We start from the raw sequence: 21,791 nt of genomic DNA, 5'->3' as shown, positions 1-21,791 counted from the left end.
ACTATCATTCTGTTGCTTTTAAACAGATGTATTAAGATTTTCTATCCCGCGACACATCTAAACCTGATGTCACAGAATTGTAGACTATTTTTTCAGAATTGCACATTTTTTTTATTAAAACATAATTTTGATGTTTTTTAAGCTGTTGTTGGGAACCGTTGACTGGACCCCAATTTAGAGGTGACTGAAAAAAACATGCCCCCAATCCAGAATCTTTTATGTTTCCTGTAGCCTACCTCAGTGGTAAGAGCAAGGTTGTTGGTTCGATCCCAGGGGATTGCAAATACCTATGTAAAATGTATAGGATAATGCAATGTAAGTGGCTTTGGATAAAAGCGTCTGCCAAATGCCTAAATGTAACGTAAATGTAATGTTTCTTTGGATGATATTAATTTAATAGTTAACATAAACTACATCACATGACAAATGATAGCTGCTTTTCTTTCTATATTAGTACAGTTATATACAGCTTAACTATAGCAATGCACTCTTACCAAATAGTAACACAATATTTATTGCAATGGTAACTCTCAGTTTAGTTTAGTCATTTCTCATGCTTGTATACAACTCAGAATGACAGATTTTCCCTTTTGTTGTAACTACGTTGCAGTCCAAAGAATATTCATTCGTGGAAATGTAATTTGATGAATTTTAAATATAGTATCACAACATCCAGCAATAGATGTGAGCTAGTCTTACAGACCTGCTGCTTAGAAGAGCTCAAAATACACTAAAAGGGCATTTTATGGTTGCAATATAATATTTCATACTTCCAAATACCACATTTAAAGGGAGAGTTCACCCAAAATATGAAAAATGTCATCATTTACCCACCCTCAAGTTGTTTCAAAACTGTATTCAGATCTTTGTTCTGTTGAAAATAAAAGAAGATATTTTAAAGAATGTGGACACCATTAACTACCACAATTTTATGGAAGTCTATGGTGACCCAGATCTGTTTGGTTACAAAAAGTCTTCCAAATATCTTTGTATTCAGAAGAGCAACAAAATGTATACCGGTGACAGCATTTCATTTTCAGGTGAATCCCTTCGATGGGGCTTCCTGGGAACATACAATTGTGCGTTTTAAGCTATATCAGTGAAACAGAGCAAAGAAGGAAGTGTCTGTAGAAACATTAGTAAACAGCATTTTGGTATATTTGGTATAAAGATGGATTTCAGAGCTGCAGAGATATCGGTCACACTAGTTTTAAGAATTATAGAGGCAACAGTCTGTTTTCTGCCTTGTACAGAACCTGTACAGAAAACTGTTCTTACATACACATATTGTTCTTAAATATACAGATTGTTCGTAAGTGCGATTCTCAAACATTTCTTCAAACGTTCTCGTACATCCCAGCGGGCACCTTGATGTTAAAAAGACTTCAAATTGACATAAAATATTGACATAAAAAACAGGTTGAAAATGCAAATCAGAATGACGTCAAAAACGTCAGCTTGACTTCAAACAATGATGCCAAAAACAGGTAAAAAATGCAAATTAGAATCACATCAAAACCACCAAAATATTCACACAAATAAAATGTAAGAAAAGTTTTATTCATCAAGCTTAAAATAATACAGATGTAAACTGGATCCCTGAATGGACTGCAGTGCATAAAGCAAAGTTGAAATAGTTAGAATTCTTCTTATGTACAGAAGATTATGTCATACATGTGTATGATGTCTATATGGCTACATGGATGGATTAAGATAGATGTATAATGTATATCAATCCGTCCTATTCAGAATCTGAGCACAGATAAATTACTATTCAGTTCTTTTGGCATCTCATACCCCCATCCCGTTGAGAGCGGAGAAAAAGAGAATTCTTTTTTTATATCAGCATTTGACAATGCTGGTTTTGACTGTTGTAACTGGCACCTGAATCAAGAAGGAGCAACTTGTATCACTTGTTTTAAGACATTATAAAGTACTGCATAAATTATAAGATTTTCACTCTAACACAGAAATCCATATAGAAACTCTCTAAATAACTGTTTTATGATCGGTTCCCCTATATGTCCCCTACAGAAAAGGATTCAAGATTTATTGTCATGAAACTTTCCAAAACATTCCTGCCACGCCGCCGTTTTCTTCACAAATCGTACCCTGAATGCAACTTCCAAGTAAAATAACGGTGTGGTATTGATTAACCTCATACACAAACAATCATTACAATAAGCACACTTCACACAAACAAGCGGCCGTGTCTCACACTCATGCAGAGTTGTATCGCACATGTGCTATAGATTTGCAGACAGTTTTTTGTCGTAGCATGTGTACCAAAAACAGTCATTGCACAAAGTCATTTTTCATTATAACGCATGTTCTTCTAAGTGTTAACATAACTTAAGTTTTCCATTTCATGGAATGTTAACACATTAACCCACCTGAAAAAGTAACGTAATAAGAGCTGGACATGAGTTCACAGTTTGTTTTAGGATAAAGTAGGATAAGTAAAAGAACCCCGTCACTACTAGAAAAGCGCCATCTGCAGGTTTAGTGCTAAACAGCAGAGAAAGCTCTCTTTGAATAGACATTAGATCTGTTGTATAGCAAAATGTAAAACAGATTAAAAAATCTGTGGGGTGCCTGCATTTCTTCCTCAGACATGAAGTGTCAATGATTTTTACACATCAATGTTTGATGTCAAGTTTACATCTTTTAAACATCAATTGCCCAACATCAATTGGAACACATTTTAAAAGGAGATCTTGCAAATACCTACTATTTGAGGCCCCATTTAAGAAAAAAAATGCTACTTATACTTAATCGGGCTGAAAAATTAACTCATATTTTGCCTTAAATATCAATCAAACACACAAATCCCTGATGTCAATGTGATGTAAATATGACATCGTTTTGACATGGAAACCATGACACGGATTTGATGTAAAATGAATCTCAAACATATAAAATGAAAGTTCTGGTCACACACCAAGACGATAATCGTTAGCTTATCGGCAGCATTTTTCGTGGTGTTTTTCGGCGTTTATTGGCATTATTGCAACAGTTTGTTTATCATAATATAAAACACAAGATAGAAGCAGTCACAATGTTGTTCAAAAATACAGATAGTCCAAGGACACTAATGCGAAATGATCGATTTGTATGAGGAAAAGATGCGAAAGCGATCACCGTCAGCCAAAAATCTCAGAAAATATAATTAATTGGCTCTTGAGGAAAAGTTATGTCAGTTTCGATGCCAATGGCTCTACCGTGTCTCGTGACCGTTTGTGGCATTTCGTTGACTTTGAACGTGATATGGTATTGGCTCCCGCTAGGCCGCGACCGACTGCATCTGACTGTTCGGGTTTATCTTTTGAACAGATGCCGACTTTGTGCTTTCACGGACGGCATCTTCATGTTAAGTTATCATACCGCTTTGGTGCAAAACGGCCTGCGATATGAGTTGTTTGAGAATAGTTTGTAATGCTTAGGGTCAGTTTTGGCAATAAATATCTGTGTAATAAATATCGGCAGTTGTGACCTAGTGGTTAGAGAGTTGGACTCGTATCCAGAAGGTCACAGGTTCAATTCTCAAAGCCAGCAGGTAGCGACTGACGTGCCCTTGAGAAACCTTACCCCGCCTCCTGCCCACTGATCCGGGTGTGTGCGTTCACGACCTGCTTTGCGTGTGTTCACTACTCACTGGATGGTTTAAATGCAGAGGTCACATTTCGGTTATGGGTTTCCATAACTGACAAATAGTTAATTTTCACTTTTATTCGCATGTTTTGTTTTAAATGGCTGAGAGGTGGTTAGGTTTAAGGTGAGGTTAGGTGCTACAAAATATTAAAACCATAATTATGAAATGCTAAGAATTGCACTCATCTTGGTCTGGAGCATTGAAAAACCACATGTCGTTTATGTCCAGCATCTTTAAGTGCTGGGACGGCTCCATATATCAGTTTCAATCGATCTCCAAATCCAGCGTTATATCCACCGTTTATATAACATTCATCACCCAAATGCAGTGAACAAACAAACACCTGAACATATGCTCTCTCCTGCACATAATTGCAAGTGACGTCTGCGCATGCTCCTCTCCATCCTGGCACGTTGACGTTGGTACGTTTTTCGGGAGAATTGTCCAATAATGGACTAAGAAAAATGTTACAAAACAGTTTTATATGTTTAAAAAAAAACTTCCGAAACCTGTATGATCGCTGGGGGAGTGTATCGAGCACAGAAATACTACGTAATACGCCCAGATCGTTTTTTGACAAGTACACTATGTTAAGCATGTGAAGACACCAGCATGTTTAACATTGCACAGAAGTCAGAATGCATTACACATCGTTGCAGCAGCCCTTTAAGGTGTATACAACCAATACAGTTGCACTGAGGGCTTCAGCAATGGCGAATCTGTTCTTATCACGAAGATATTTGTTGCATTAAACATATTAGAGTAAGCTTCCATGTTTCAGTTGCTCCACATCCACCTACATAAGTGAAGGCTCCAGACTATGACTGTGGAATCTGAAAGGAGATTTAATTGCGTAATGGGTCACATGTCTGGGGCATGTCTTTGACTCACTGGCCCACAGCCTACAGGTACTGATGTTTGCAGATACGCAATGCAGCATTAGCAAAGTTCACAGTAGGGAAGGTAGGAGGCGGGAACTGGCGAACATTCAAAGAAACTTTATTCAAAATAAACAAACATAACACGGAAGTAAAAGGCCGGCAGCCACCTCACGGTTTACTGCCGGCCATAAGAACATAAATACAAACTAAACATGTCCGAGCCCGGTCCTCTCTCGTTCGTGGTCCTGTCGCTCGTCCTCTTATGCTCCCGATCTCCGCCCAGAGAGATGCGGGACCGGTGTGCGCACAGCTGATCCCCACTATCACTCATGCCACCGGCCCCGCCTCAGCGCTCTCGTCCCGCCTTCCTCGTTACATACCCCCATCTTCCCTCACAGGCCGGAGGGTACCGCCTGGGGGCATGCACCGACGAGATGGGAGAAAGGAGACGGAAGCACAAGGAGTTCCCCGACACGCTGTCGTTCAGTCCTTAGCCCAGCCGAGAGGCTCTTCCTCGTGGTGCTATGCGGTGGTGCTGGACATTCGGTGGACGGCCCGATCATCCTCCGCCTCCTGGAGGTTGGCGATGGCTTTCTGGCTGAGGGTAGTCGGCAGCGAGTTTCCTGTTCCCTGCCCCTCCCCTTTTCACGGTGGACGGCAGCATGCTCCGGCACACGGCGACAACTCCTCCGGTCCCTCTTCTACGGCCGCCATCCCAACTCGACCGAGGAGCACGGCAGCGAGTTCTCCATCCCAGCCGATCCATCTCGTTCCAGCAACACCACCACTGGCACATGTTCCTCGTATATGCTGCCCGAACTCTTCAGCAAAGCGATGCCGCTCGGTGAACATTAAACAAACTTTAATCAAAATAAACAAGCAATAACACGGAAGTAAAAGGCCGGCAGCCACCTCACGGTCGACTGCCGGCTCCAAGAACATAAACACAAACTTAACACATGTCCGGGCCCGGTTCTCTATCGTCGTACACTCTGCCGCGCGTCCTTTTATGCTTCCGATCTCCTTCGTGAGAGATGCAGAGCTGGTTCAACTCGCAGCTGACACTCATTATCACTCGCGTCACCTGCCGCGCGTCATTCCCTCATGGCTCTCGTCCCGCCTTGCTCGTCCCAGCTGTCTTTACAAATTTTAAAGTATACTTTATATATATTAATAAATGTGCTTATTTATTAAGCAAACCAATTGTTATTCTTTCATCGCCCCTTCTGCTGAAATATTCACTTAAGATGTTATGATGTAATACACAAAGAAGTGTCTTACAATTGCTGCTACATATTGAGAATATAGAACACATATTGATCATTTAGCATCCAGATCCAGAATTATTTAAATATGAGGTAAAAGCACATGTAAGATGGCCTTGTAGATTTTGTTCTAGGGCAACATGCAGATTTAGTCCTTTATTTGGTCAGATGAGAACTTGGCATCGATTACACCCTATAAATCACAGCAAGGATAATGAGAATAAGACTTGGTAATTAACTTTATGACGTCAATGGAGTGCCACAGTAAACAGAGTATCATAACCTACTGTACCGGTCGCCGTTTTAAACTTCTTTCTGATATGACCTTAACAGTATTCAGGATGACCTATTTTGGTAAAATAACACACAACAAGATGCTCAGTTTGATTAATGCCATGTTTTATTTGTTTAACTGAAACCCTCATGTCTCTCATGGCCTTTATCCAGGGGCTTCACCATTTCTGTACTACCATTCTGTTGTTGTTGATTAACATGGGAAGTAGTAAATACACCAAACAGTACCTCTTTTTTGCAATACGAAACATAAAAATTTACAAATTCTCATACTGGGCAATGCGCGACAAGGAATTTACAGGAATAAAAAGACGTAAATAGAGGATTTTAGTTTCTATAAATAGAACAGAATGGTTGGTATCTCACTAAAATTGATATTTGGCTTTCTGTAAAGGTTGAAAATATTTACACTGGTAGATTATGGAGAACTATTATTATTATTGTCTAAACGTACACAGCTATGATAAAGAAACATTGTCTTGCACTATCTGAATAACATTCTATTTAAATATACTCTCATCTTGGTTACAAACGTGACGGCCATCTTGCAAACTGAAGATTGTTGGACACAATTCAACAGAAAAGAACATTCTCATACTTAACTAACCCTCATGACTTCCTTCTGTCCTACAGCCATCTGTCCCCTTCAAACTGCTTGCATGTTTTGACATACTTGTATTTGACATCAGCAACTATGGTCATATGGATGTACAGTACATTCATATTTTTAAGGAACAGTTCATTCAAAAATGAAACATCTGTCATCTTTTACTCACCCTCATGTCGTTTCTTCGAAATATAAAAAAAATCAGTTAAATAAGAATCTTTGATAAAATGTATTAAAACACACTCTTATTTTTGGGTGAACTGTTTCTTTAAGTGCTATGTTTAGTAAGGTCTTTTCCATTGTCTAAGCATTGACCACTCTTAACAAAATCCCTCAATGACATTATGATTCCATTCTGTTTACCTTCAACTTTCCACCAAAAAAGAAAAATTACTCCCTCGTACTCCCTACCTGCAAATAAAACAAGTCTGTTAAGTGTCTAAAGAGATATTTGAAATATAAAACTCACTTAAAAAAAGGTGAACTTAAGTTGCGTTCCCCAATTCTTTCGCTTTTATGAAATCCTTTGATGCCACATTTGGCCAGCACAAGCATTGTCCTCCAGTCAAGCTTCGACCTTTAAGTGGTCTTTGTATTGAACGGGTGCTCTTACGAGCCATTGGTGCATGTAAAATCCACAGTTTAATAGAAGGCTGGATTATTAAGTGCTGCGTTGAGCGCAGACTGTACCGCTGGAGGACAGCGGCAGCGTGAAAGAACTATTGAAACCAATGCAGCAGTCCTGGGACTCTGCCACCTCTCCCTCTCTTTCAGAGATGGCAGTCATTGGCCTATTGGGAATGTGACTGCGGGTGTTGTACCGGCTACTGGCCGCTGAGGGCGGTGTGCGCGAGCGCCCGTATTTCAAGCATGTTTGTCCGGTGGACAGACGGTGAAGGGTACCTTCAGTACGTGCCCATTCCTCTGCCGCCCTCCTGGTGCGTGTAGGAGAGGTACACAGGCCATCAGATTGTGGGGACTCGGGAGCCCTTTGAACACGGGGGTCTGTGCATTTGAGAATCTCAGAAGCTGACATGCGGAAGCTCGACTCGGAGCGACTGCCCTTCTTGAGCAGCAAAGCTTTGAAGCTGTCGTTGCTGGTGGACGACCGACGCAGGTTGCGCTGAATGGAGCTAGTCTGTCGAGGCAAGGAGGGCAGGCTGGGACAGGAGCCGGTTGGGGTAATAGGCGGGGAGGGGGTGATATTACGACTGCGATCCTCCTCAGAGTCGCCACGGCCCAGAACCTTCCTCTTTGACCTGTGGATTACAAAACTGGTTTTTAGATGATGATTTACCACTTCAGGAGAATGAGCATGTGTGGTATTTTATTATCTATAAGTCAATGAAGGATTGTGATTGTTATATACCATTTCATCGGACGCGCGTGCCTGACCCCCAGTTAACTTCCGGTTTGTCTTTGGCTAGTGTGTTACATTTTTACATTTTATGCATTTGGCAGACGCTTAAAAGCGACTTACGTTGCATTATCCTATACATTTTGTTTCTTAGTATGTGCAACCTCATGGGATCGAATCCATGACCTTGCCATTGTTAGCACCATGCTCTAACCACTGAGCTACAGGAAAGCAGGATGGTGTCTAATAATATAACTATTTTATTTAATTTATGTTAATAATAATTTGAATTATAATTTTTCTGTATAGTTGTTGTACTGTATTTAATAAATGATTTGTTAAAGTGGATGTCACAAAAATGTGCATGCACAGTAACGTTTGTTTATGTTGTTAAGAAGACACGTCTATAGGAACATCTGAGGGTACTGGTTCATGTATGGTGAGATAACAAGAAGTTGCTGATGTAGCAGCACAAGGAATATCACAGTATCTTTACTAATGTTAAGTGTTGGCAGGTCAGAATCTGGTCGTGGTATTTTTATTGCTTCTGGAGGTCAGAATTCGTAAAAATACCATGGACGCCATTAGCTCTTGTTAAAAATTAAAACAAAGTGTTTGAATGTCTTGTAGGAGATGTAACAGATCTTTTTAACATTCTACAAATATAACTCTACATGTACATTAACATTTCAATTATTGTACATCTACTACTACCATATTCCCCAAAGAGCTCAGACCATCACGCCTGGAAAATTTTAATGGCTGCTCTTTCTAAACATTAAACTTTAATTCACACAAATTAATGATGATAAAAGCCCTAAAAATAAAACCGCATCATGTGCTCTTTAGTTAAGTCCCTAAGAACTGGGAACTTAAAGAGATAGTTCATCTAAAAATTAAAATGACAAAACCCTGTTATGTGCAAATTTCTTCCTCTTCCTGAATGTAATTAAAGATATTAGAAACAATGTTTGTAGCCACACAGTTTTGGCGCACTATTGCGTACGGTAGTGGGGAAAACAAATACTATAGCCAATGGCAGCCCAGAACTGTTTAGAAAAGACATTTGGAGTAAAAATATTATCGTCTGCTTTTCCCTTTTTTTAGATTAAAATAAACAGACATAGATAAATCATCATACATCATAAAGGTAGAGCTGTATGTATTTAGGGGATTAGAGGGCATATAAAGAGCATCATTTATTTTAAGGGAACTACTGGATTATGGGAGTAGTCTGACCCTAACAAACTACAGGGACACAACACCAGCCAATGACTTGGTTACTTGCCAATCCACACCTGAAATTGGATGTTCATGTTTTGCCTACGTAGACTGCTCCAGATAAACAAGTTCAAACAATCAATTCAACTCAAATGCATAAGCACATGACTTAATATTTACAGCTTGTCACACAAGTCAATATAATACGGCCAAATCACCTTAAACTGGTAAACTTCAAAGGTAATATAAAAATATAAAAAAGACAAAGCTATGTTTTGTTAAATTTAGAAATATAAAATGTATGTGCTTAATTAAAAAATGCCATTCAATCAAATTGTATGTACATTAACAATACATATAACCATCTAGTTAAACCCGACCTTTCAGCAGTTTTCATGCTATTTATCTAAATACACAATTATTGATGTGATGTTTTAATGTGCATTCACAAAGTAGATTTTTCAAAGGCAAACTGAGAAACATACCTATGAATGGCAGCAAAAAGATCCTCTGTAGTGCGGGTACGAACAGGCGTCACCATCTCCTCCACAGACACTTCTTTAGTGTTCTCACCCGATGAGCTTTCCACGCTCGAGTCGAACCCAGCACCTACAATACACCCCACACACAAACAAACACTGCTGACCACAATCTCAAAGTGACGAGAAATGACTGAGCCGAAGTCGATTCACATCATGCAACACACATTTTCAACTCTTTAAATAATTCACAGTCCTTTGGTAGTCCTACCGTTGTGCAATAACTGCACTTTGCAGGGAACTGAGGAGGCTTGAGAATATTACAATCTGAACCCACAAACCATCACATGCTTGAGGGTTCTAGTTAAGCTTGCTTCATATCAGATTCAAGGGCAACTTATTTCAAGCATATACAAAAGAAACCAAAGGACAGAGAGTTACAGAGGTATAGTCATGGCCAGGAACTGTGGAGGTGGTGATAATAGGGGGTGTGTTGATAGAGAATTATATCTAACTAGTTTCTTTCAACGTATTAGTAGCCAGAGAGATAGTCAACAGAATAGCAACCTACTGAATGGAATTTTATCTTCTTTTTCCCCCACCAAAAGTTCAATTCGATGTAGGTGTGCACCAATTTATAGCTTTGCAGAAGTATATTACAGACAGGCTAAGTTGTATGATAACTAGTTTTATTTCCCTTATACAAAATCTTACATTAATCTAGTGTTTTAGTAAAAGTCCTTACCGTTGTCTTCATTTTCCTCTTCTTTAAAGCTGAGGGATCCCGAGCTGCTGCTTGAACCATCATCAGATGTGCTTTTATCATCACTGAGCTCCAAGTCGTTCAGTTCAAATTCATGATCATGCATCATGGGATTAGAGAGTTCAAGGTCTTGCAAACTGTTTGATGACAATTCACTACTAAGAGACAGTCTGCTTTTGACCACAGGGGTTGAGGATCCCGAGTCACTTTCTTCCTCTGCCTCCAGCTCCAATGGGATCTCTTGCAAATGATTTATATTTGTGGAGAATGTACCATTCACTTGGTATGGCTCAGGGGTCACTTCTGTTTCTTGAGCCTGTTGAAGCTGGAGTCCTTTAGAGACTGATACGTTATTGTTAGGTGGAATAATAAGGGAGAGATTGGGCTTCATGGGAGATATAGGAGGCTTTTTTTTCAAGGGAGTACTTTGTGGCGTAGGTGAGGAGTTTGTGCACTGTTGAATCTCATGAAAAGTTAAATCACAGGATGTGCTAAAAGGCTCTGGAAATTCCATGGGTGTTGGAACATTCTGGCATGTTTTAGTATTGTTGACATGGTAATCTGGGCCTGGTGTTAATGAACAAGATGATGCTTCAGGGAGATTTTGCATACATTTGTTTACTGATGAGTAAATCACAGTTTCACACAGTGATATTTTCACTGGATTTTCTGCTTCACAAATAGCAGTGACTGTTTGCTCTGCAGTCTCCTTTTTCAGGGATTTCCCTGAGTGTGTTTGAGAGTCATGTTGTGCTTGGCCATTAAAACGTTTAACACTGACTGCAGTAAAAACACTTTCAATATGTTTGAGCTTGATAGGTCGTAGGTGCACCATCTGCAGAGCTTGGGCAGTGATTTTTGGTCTCCGAGGCCTCTGCGAGTCTTCGGTATGATCAAGTCCCTTCTCCATTTCCACAGGCACTGTAGATTTACATTTAGATGATGTACAAGAAGTTTCTGTTTTACAAATGGCAGCGGTTTGAAGACCCTTTGGTAATGGCGGAGGCGGTGGAGGGGGAGGAGGAGTGGGAATGCATGATGAGGGCTTTGGAGAAAGATGTGGGCTGTTAATTGTACCATCATTCAATGACAGAGTTTCAGAAACCTTTGGTGGAGGAGTGATGAAATCTAGACAGTCATTAAGGAGGCTTTCACACATTTCAGGTGGGGATGAATGTGAAGTTGAATTCTCTTCAGAAGCAGATGATACATCAGGAAGAGGAGGTGGGGTTGAGTCTTTTGTGGTTGCTGTAAGAGAGTTGGAAGTGGGGCCGGGTGTCACACATTGAGAGGTTATGTCAGGTAGAGGAGGAGGTGGAGGGATATTCTTAATAGAATCTGAGGTGTTGGAGGAAAGAGACGTGGAGGAGGAGGATACAGAAGATAACAGGGATGATTTTCTCTCTGGCACTTTTGGTTTTGGCCTCCCTGCTGGAGACTTTGCTCTTAATAAAGAAGTAACAGGGGTGCCTGCTGTTGGAGTGTTGGACTGGCTTGAATAACCGCTTGAGGGTGAAGTCAAACGATGAACCTTGTCAGGTGATGACACCGGTTTCAACTTAATCCCGTTATCATTGCAGTGTGCTGATGGGAATCCATTGTTGTATGATCCGTTGCTCATGACCCCTGGATTTTTCTCAGAACCTGCAGATCTCATCATTTGAGAAGACAGACCTTGCTCAGATCGGGGACCTGGGTAATCCATGTAGAAGTCCCATGACTCAGCATAGTCTGAGGGCTGACTGCTACTGTCACTGTGTGTGGGTGTGACTGGGCACACTGCAGCTGGTGCAGACATCCCGCTACTTGTTGCGCTGACAGTGCTCTGGCTTCTGGGCCGGAGCACCCAAGGATCTTCAAACCCACTGCAGGGGTCTTGTCCGGACAAGGATGCACTGTGAGTTTGCAGGTTGAGTTCTAAGGACTGTTGAAGGCTGGAGATCAATTGTTCGCTAAGGACAGATCCTGTGTGATGAGGCTTTCTCTGGGGCTTGCGTCTTAAGGAGTCTGTTCTTGCCGGTGGGAGTGGAGGCCTCTTGGCTTTCCGCAGGGAAATGCTGCGAGTCAGTGAGCGATTGCTATGCAGACTTGTGCTATCGCCTTGACTGTGGTGGTCCTTGCACTCGTACATACTGTGCCTTGCGTTTGCTGCTTTATTGATGCAGCCGTGGCTTTGTGACTTCAAACAGGAATCCAGATGAGTGGAGGTGTAATACCCGTCGTTGTCCATTGAGAGCAATGAGCTTGTGTCTGTCTTGCTTGGAGAATGTTCCTGACTGTTGTATATGTGACTGAGAGGTGAGGAGCAACTTGATGTAAGCTGATCCTTTGGAGGAACTTCGTATGTCCACTGGTCAGTAGTTAGTGTGCTACAGCTTTGATTACTGCTCTCAGAGACATTAGAATCCCTTCGAACGCAGTTATGACTGTGGTTTCTGCCATCAAGCGTGCTGCACTGGGACTCGGTCTCTGTACTGATCCCCGTGCACAGGGAAGTGGTGGAATCGTAACAGGAGGAGACAGCGGACGAGGCATCGGCAGAACCGAATAACTCGGCTGAGGAATAAGGTAATTGGATGTCTTGTCCTGACAGAGCGTACTTTTGTGATGCATCACTGAGACTAAATAAGGTCAGGCTGCTAATTTGGCCCGAACCTGGGAAACTTGGGCTTGCATTAAGATGGTCATTTTGGAATGCACCAGATTTAGGGCCATTTAATGTATTCCTTTTGGAATCCGGCAGCATATGCAGGGATGCTGAAGAATCATGCTGCATGTCAAGCTGATAAGGCAAGGAGCTTGTAGAGCCAGAATTCACCCTGTAGGGGGTGCTGCTGTTCTGAAGTTCACAATGCTGATGTGAAATGCGAGCACCTTGTCGTGGCAAACTGTGAAAGCTCTGATCACAGCCATTAAGTTGAGTGTAGCTAATGCTATTACAATCACTTATGGTGGAAATACTACTTGAGGAGGAGGGGGATACATTGGCCATTTGGGCAGCGATTCCATGGCCTCTTTGTGCTCTGATTCTGCGTACTGAGGGAGGAACAATCTTCATCTCTTCTGTTTGACAACAAAAGTCACGGGTATCCAAGCATCTTAGCGTGGAGTTTACGCTTCCTGCTCGACAGAGGGAAGAGTACTGATCTGCCATACCCAGGGACTGAATTCTGGAGTCATCTGGTTCTTTATTTGCTGCAATAAAAATAGATATAGACATTTAAGATATAGTCTATACATTATAATGTTTAATAATGCTTTCGCAGACTTGAATGTCTCTCTTAAAGGTGATGTGTAATTTTTTGGAGGATCTATTGAGAGAAATAAAAATATACATAACTATGTCTTCAGACGTGAATAAAGACCTTACATAATGAAGCGATATGTTTTTATAACCTTATTTCTATCTACATACACCACAGGTCCCCTTACATGGAATTTGCCATGTTGTTTGTACAGTAGCCCTAAAAGGACAAATTGCTTCACATAGCGCAATTCATAATACGTTATTTCCATCGGCAAAGAAGCAAAAACGTGAAAACATCTTAGCCCTGTGTCAGACTCTGTAGTGCTTCAAAAAGGATGGTGGAGTGAGCCATTGGTTGCAATTTGCAGTCTCACCACTAGATGCAGCTAAATATCATACACTGGACCTTAAACTAATTTATCCAAATGTTTCAGATTCTGTTCAGTTACACACAAGGAAATCTATAATGGTTTAGAATAGCATAAGTGTATATAAATTAATGTCTTTTTTTTCATTTTCAACTGTTTCAACTGGATTTTAAAGATTCTGTCAGCAATATCTAGCGGCAAGGTTGCGAATTGCAACCAACCGCTCACTCCATTCCTCCCTTTCAAATACTACGACGGCTGACAGAACATGGCCAATTAGATGCAGGGGGACCTGCTGTGTATGTAGATAGAAATAGATCATTCTAAGGTAATAAAAACATCACGCTTTATTGTGTAAGCTCTTTATACACCTCTGAAGACATAGCTATGTATATTATATTGCATTTCTATCAATAGATCATCCCAAAGACTACACCCTGGACCTTTAAATAAAAAAAACAAATGAAACATTAAAACTAATACATTTTTTATTTGAAGGTAATTTGAAAATGCAAAGACCAAAAACATTCAGAACTTCAGGCAAATTTAGTTTGGAAAAATCATGACACACTTAACAGGGGTCATACCTAGTTCTGTCTGGATGTTGTCAGGAACGCCTGTTATTGTCTTTCGTCTTTGCACCCTCTTGGATCTTCGTATTATAGTATCAGTGTTTGCTAAGGACCGACGGAAGCTTGCTTGGCGATCAAAATTTTCACCTGATTTAAGGTGCAAAAAGTAGATCACAACATTGTATTGCAGCATATTCTAAATAAGACAACTAGAGAACCACTTTCTGAAAATCCACTCTCCAAATATTTCAACCATAGAACCAGTTTGTTCTGTATAAGTTTACACAATTTTTTTTTTTCTTAACAAACTAGTTACCACTATAAAAATATCAAAACTTAAAACACTAACATAATATTCAGCTTTTTATTACCAGTGATGTGATCACTTGTTTAACATCAATGGAGATACCTGTGATGTTTATGGGAATAAAATCAGCGGCAACCGTCTGGGCCTGTAGCCGCATCTTCTCCTCTGGTGTGGGTAAAGGCAGACAGTTGGTCCAGCTGTTTTGGATGTTCATGTCATAGGCATGTTCCAGCAGAGGTGTCTGAGGTGGCATCGAGTATACAAGCTTTTCCTCCTCGGAAAGCGACTCTGAACCCTGAAAGCAGCATAAACAGACCGATTTGATGAGCTCCGGATTCTGCGATTTATAGCCAGGCCAATGGCCAGGAATTGGTATTGTCTGATACTTGGTCATTTTAACAATTCATCCAATAATGTGTTCTCCCAAAAGAGTCCTGGAGTGCATTTTCCTCCAGTAACAATATGTCTGTGAGCAATGAACCCAGGGGAGCACTGAATGGAAGAGAGCTAGTCTCTAAATTATTCATGTTCATTTGAGATCAGTGTACCATATTGTGTCTCAATTTTTTTTGTTGCTAGAAGAAATCATTGTTTCATTCTTGGCATAAAAAGGATTGCCAGATTGAGGTAAATAAACAAAAACATGTAAATGTGTATGTATAATCTACCATACTCAATGTCTCTAAGCTGTTCGAAGGGGAAACACATTCATAACAAGTGACTAGCGCTAGTTGGTTCTCTATCAACATGCTATCAGGACTTTTCGGGATTCAAAGTATTCTCACAGCACAATGCTACCACTGACTAGCAACTGTAGCGAGAGCTGTACCTTTCTTCTCCAAGGTCTCAAATGACAGCAGAGAGAGAGGCAAGACTGTGATAGGCAGTCTAGGACTTTAGACCGCTTGATGAAAATAAAAGAAATGTTGAAAATAAAAAGAACAAAATCAAGTGAGACATTACTTTCCTTCAACTGTAAACAATGTGTTTCCTAGTTTGACTGGACTGATGAATGTGTTGAAAACTGGACATCACACAGTTCATGTAAAACGCCACTAGGGGGCAGTGCAAAACAAGAGAATCAAGTATAGCTGCAACATGAGAATACTAAGCCTTTGTCTGTTGAATGTATCTTTGAGCACATACTGTATTAGCTTTTCTATTAAGCACCTACAACAACAACAAAATCTTGTTTTTATTCATTTATCACTATGCTTAATGTTGTTAAATTTGTAACATATAGGTTGAATAGTCTAAATGGTTGAAATGCATGTAAATGGTCAGATTAGGCTACACGATGAGGGTCTTAAATGGTGAATGTTTCTATTTCGCACAGCTTTGAAAAACAAACTTATAACAAACATTTCAATGCAAAATAAATACTGTGGTCAAATATATATGAATAAAGGGGTAGACCAACCAAAAATATGTTACTCCCCCCAAGGTTGTTCCAAACCCGTATACATTACTTTGTTCTGTTGAACACAAAAAAAGATTGGGAAGAATGTTACCAACTGACAGTTCTGAGACACCATTGACTACCAAAGTAGAAAAAAATTAAATAGTGGCTAAAGGTGCCCAAAATATCTTATTTTGTGTTTAACAAAATAAGTTAAATAACTTTTCTACTATTGTAGTCGATGTTGCCTCAGAACTGTCAGTTGCCTAACATTCATTCAAATATCAGGTGTTCAACAGAACAAAGAAGGTAATTCATGTTTGAAACAACTCGAGGGTGAATAAATGATGACAGAATTTTCATTTTGGGCCGGACTATTCCTTTAAGGTTATGTTTGCCTTACCTTATTTTTCTTCTCCGTCTTCTCCTCGTCAAGGTGCACACTTTCACATAGGCTGCTTGAGGAGAACTCAGGGCTTTGCGAGTAGTTCTGGGAGCTCTGGAAGCCATCTTTTCTGAGCTTGTCACACTCTGGAGAGGCAAGCATAAATATCTCATTATGAAGACTAATGTTAATGTTAATGAGTGTGTAAAGACAATTTATTACATTCAGCCTAGCATCCTGCTAAAAAAAGACCAGCCTAGACCTTAATAGCCATAGTAAGAAGTTATATTGATAATGGGATAAACCGTCTCTTTAGAAATATTCCTGTTATACATATACATTATGTTTTGTTATTGTATCTAATGTACCAGAGCCTGTACATCACACATTATTATGATACGCTCACCGCAATAAGATTAAGACTTGCATAAACGTTGATGACTTCTATACCACACTCAGCATTTTACCAAACAACTGCAGAGTATGAGTGTCCCATTTGCCCTTAGTGGAGAGACGGGCAGTTCAGACTGACAGATGTTTAGCTTATGTTTTTCAGAAGAGCAAGAACTAAAACATCAGTTATGTCCAATGAAGTCATAAGCATAGATAAATATCAGAGAATGTGAGAAAAATCAATAATTACAGACAGATAGACAGACAGCATTGTCTGTGGGGCTCCACTTATTGCCATTTATTTCAGCTGATCACCTCCTCTGGCATCTTCCATTTTATATGCCCGCTGGAAACACTGACAAATACTTTCTCTCCCCTTCTCTCTTTGGAAGAGATCAGTATAATCAGCTAATTTTAAAGGCAGTAGCTTATAAAAGGACGCAGTATCTGAAGCATAGCTTACCATACACTGTAAGAACATATTTAAATACAATATCTCTGTTGGTCTTATAATCTATTATATTATGAAGAAAACTGAATTGTTCTGGGCATAAACCGATTGCTATTGCGGTTACTACAATCTGTAAATAAATACGACTTCAGTATACATTTATTAATGTACAGGGAATGATAATATTTCACTTTATATACTTCATATACTGTATACAGTATATATACACACACACACACAGAGAGACAGACACACACACAGACGTTTATTACATGTACGACATATTATTGTATTATCACACGTTTATTCTGTACGATTTATATAAGAATTATCCCACACACACACCCACGAGCGCACAAACACACACACTGGAACTGGCCAGGTGCAGCTCAGTTATGCAAACATGCAATGTCAGCCTGGAAACAGCTTGACCTGCATTTTCAATGTGTAAAATATTAGACATATGGGCTGGGAGAATTAGATTATGTTAATATTGACAGCACAACCTTGAAATATTAGGGTAACGTTACACTTAAAATAATAAAATTCCAATATCAGCATTTTTGTTTTTAGCTGTTGGGTAAATAAGTAAATGCAATAAAACCACAAAAGCACAAATTCAAGTCAAGGATCAACTAAACAGAGGTAAATTTGAACGAAACTATTCTGAGATTTGTAACTTTTGGCATTTTTGAGCAACTTTAACTATCTATGATTATTGGGCAGTGACTGGTAAAGCTTTTGCAAAACACCCACCTTCCATTTCCCATCAATCTGTTTAACCATCTCAGAATGACTCATAGCAATTTCAATTCTCTATATGTATGTTCTTGCAGAATTGACAATGTAGCAGACTTTGATTTTGACCTTCAAGGGAAATAACTTTCATTTTTGCACCCTTGTGTTCCAAACTTGTGTGACTTTTTAAAAATATGTTTATGATGCTTTTTCCACAAAACAGAAGTTGAATGGGTTTTGAAACAACACGAGAGTGAGTAAACTACAGAAGTCTCATTCTAGCATCTGCTTTTTTAACTCATACCAGACATGCCGATACTGTAACTGGGTTAGCCTGTAGTGTTGTGCATTAAAATAATACATTTAAATAAGAAAATAATATAATTCATAGCTAACACGGCGACAACAGCCATGACCCTGAGAGAGGAAACAGACATTTGGTGGACCACCTGCTGCCCCCACTGAGGCCAAGACAGCTCGTGCACACACACACAAGCAAATCAGAATTCCAGAGCATCTTAGATGAATAAATATTGAGAAAAGCAAGGTCAAATGAGTCACCAAGTGAGGGAACTAAACCACACACATGAAGTAGAAATGCATCTGGTTTCACAATACATTTGTGATGCTCAGGTTTAGAACAGTATACCCAAGTAAAATCTGAGGTTTCCAAAGGACTGTGACGATATGTATATTGTATGTATACATTTATTGTATGAGTGTGTATGCGTGTGTATGTGCATGTGTGTGTGTGTGTATATTTAATGTAAGATCAAAGAAGATCTTCTTTGTCTGACCTCTGAGGACTGTTTTCAGGTTGACTTTGGCCTGCCGGTGAAGGTCCTCCACGCAGTTTGGTCTGCTACCTGGCAGGAAGACGTTCTCCTGTTGGTGCCAGGGGGCTGTGTAGTGCACCGACCACTTGCTCTCCTCATCTAGACTCGATACCGCTACAACAAAAACAAAAAAATAACAAGGTTTGTGTAAAACTGCATTACAGCCGCACAGGATTACAGGTGTACTGCAGAAATGACAACATAAAAATTTGATGCCATATGGTAAATGAATGAGAAGTTTTTATTTTCTATTCACGCTGGCTAGATAAAAAGAATTAGTGAAATCATCTCAATTTATATATAAACCAAAAGACATACAATTCAGATAAGGGAAAAATTGCATAACGAAAAACTTCAGCTGCAGCCTCTAGGCATTTAAGATTTGGGAGCTGCAGTCATGCGCCGTCCCCCAGGCTCCATAAGAAAGAACACATGAGGGGCCGGGCCAATCAAACACTTCTGCACCACTGCGTCTAAAGACACAGGAGACATGCTTGTCTCTGGCTGGTGCCTTGACAACCCAGATTAAACGATCAATTATGCCAGGGCCCTCCGGGTAAATTTAAGCAGGTCAGGTTTATCAATGCCGCGACAAAGCATGTCAGCGAACATAGATTATTCACAATCACAGTTTCCTCGAGCACAGGGGGTCATGCGGGAGGTAGTAGGTTATGAGCTCAAAATACTTGAATGAGGGGAACCGAGGTCAAATGGCAAAACATCCAAAACTGTCAACCAGAAACTAAACTAAAATGTGTAAAAATGACATTCTATGAGTCTTAAATGTGCTTAGGCATAGTTACTGACGTCAATATGAATAGAGTTTTCACAGTCATATTTAAAAAGAAATATCTACTGTCTCAACATAACACATAGTGATTCATATCTTAAATAAGGTTCTTTAAAAAGCATTACAAAAATGAAAAATTGCCTAAACATTTAAACATTATACAAGTTGCAACTCTCAAACATGCATCAATCTGCACTGTACTACGGATGCACCAGACACTGCACCAGACCATTACACTGCCCATCTTAACCATTTTACCTGCAAACTCAAAGTTACGCACAACAAGGTCACATTAAGGAGACCGAATCCTGGCTATAAAAAGAAACTCGCAAACAGATGTAGCACACTGCTCTGAATCAGACGCATGCAGCCCACAGCGGCAGTGATGAAATATCCCACACCCCAAACTACTTGAGCGCTGCTTGACCTTGAGTTGCACGAGTGATAAGATACAGCAGGATGGTCTTACCCTTTCTTTTGAAGTACTTAATGACAGATTTAAGTGTGGTCCCAATGAACACCATTGTGATGGATGAGTAATCCTCAGAGAGATGCTCGCGCACGGATGTACAGTATTAGACCTCCAACGGAGCGAGCGAGCACGTGGAGGACCGGAGATGAGAGAAACCGCTGCTACCCGTGGAACGCTCTCCCCTTACTCATTTTACGCTGACTGGCACAGCATCATACAGCTCTCTCTCTCTCTCTCTCTCTTTTTGTCTATGTCTCTCGCTCACACACATTAACCCACCCCTGAGGATTTTCAGTTGCTGTTCTCTTTCCTCCTTCCTCCACTCATCAATTGTGTCTCTCCTCCCCTCCTTATGTCTCCAGCTTCCCTTTAGTGTGTCGCATTGGATTGTGAATTAAGGCTCTCTCACCTTGCTTTACTGCCGTAGAGGTGTATTCATTTTGGACCCACGCCAAATTCTATGGATCACTGACAATCAGCCTATTGTGTTTCTTTAAAGCACTGCGGCTCCTGTCAGCCCCCCTTCTCCTCACTCCCTTTCTTTTAAACCCAGGACGAGTTTGAAAAGGATCCTGGAGCTTTCAGGACGGATTAAGGTGGACACCCACCCACTTGCTTTTGGGGGCTCACTGCTGTAGTTTTTCATTACTGTCGAACCGGTGCACAATTCTTTCTACCCATCGCTTTTTAGGTTTTTTAATCAAACAAACCATGAATGACCACTCAGCATCTTCTCACGTTACGTCGGTCAGAAGTTGAGAAAAGCTGTATTTAGATTCGGTGCACACAGCTCACAGTTGTGGCTTTTCTGCATCACTGTATGTCTATGACGATGTTAAGATCCTTTGGGGCACAGGAGATGGAAGAGATGTTTAATACTTTGCAGAACTTCCAGTCGGGTTTGCTAAGAAAAGGTTATTTAGACCTGACATTTACTAAGCCGTGTGCACCCATCAGTGATGTAAAGTACACCCTCGGTTCAGCATAGCAGACACAGATGACTCACAGATGGCCATGATGCATTGACAATGATCCAATGTACCATCATATAGAGCATGAAGACTCGGTACTACCTAGTTTTACTGCATGTCTATAATAAAATCAGAATGTAGAATAGACTAAGCATGCTAAGGTTTTACATTTCAATTTTAATTTATCCTAATCCTTTTATCCTACTCCTAATCATGTCCAAATATCCTTGATTTGGATTTCTAGTGGATTCAAAGCATTATTTGGTTTGTTGAATAAATACATACATAAAAATGTATGCCTACTTTATAGTTTACTTTATTCCAGTAAGTCAATATGATTAAA

General features: G+C 40.1%; 1 protein-coding gene across 6 annotated transcripts in view; it reads right to left on the bottom strand.

Moving 5' to 3' along the window:
- Positions 1-6,180: 6,180 nt before the first annotated feature.
- Positions 6,181-21,791, bottom strand: part of nhsl1a (NHS-like 1a) — a 59,387-nt gene continuing 43,776 nt past the window's right edge. For 4 of the 6 annotated variants that reach the window (XM_056767460.1, XM_056767461.1, XM_056767465.1 and 1 more), the window contains exons 2-8: positions 19,177-19,329; positions 16,816-16,943; positions 15,116-15,308; positions 14,722-14,853; positions 10,502-13,714; positions 9,763-9,886; positions 6,181-7,958 (exon numbers count right to left, since the gene is read on the bottom strand). In XM_056767460.1, the coding sequence (XP_056623438.1) occupies positions 7,361-7,958; positions 9,763-9,886; positions 10,502-13,714; positions 14,722-14,853; positions 15,116-15,308; positions 16,816-16,943; positions 19,177-19,329 (4,541 nt within the window). In that variant the 3' untranslated portion in view covers positions 6,181-7,360. Of the gene's footprint in view, positions 7,959-9,762; positions 9,887-10,501; positions 13,715-14,721; positions 14,854-15,115; positions 15,309-16,815; positions 16,944-19,176; positions 19,330-20,474; positions 21,373-21,791 lie in introns of those variants that run through there. The other 2 variants (XM_056767463.1, XM_056767462.1) reach the window with 2 other exon arrangements.

The sequence above is a fragment of the Triplophysa dalaica genome, chromosome 15, assembly GCF_015846415.1.
Source record: "Triplophysa dalaica isolate WHDGS20190420 chromosome 15, ASM1584641v1, whole genome shotgun sequence".
In the NCBI taxonomy this organism is placed as follows: domain Eukaryota; kingdom Metazoa; phylum Chordata; class Actinopteri; order Cypriniformes; family Nemacheilidae; genus Triplophysa; species Triplophysa dalaica.
The sequence above is the reverse complement of the archived record's forward strand: the minus strand, read 5'-3'. Positions and strand labels throughout refer to the sequence as shown.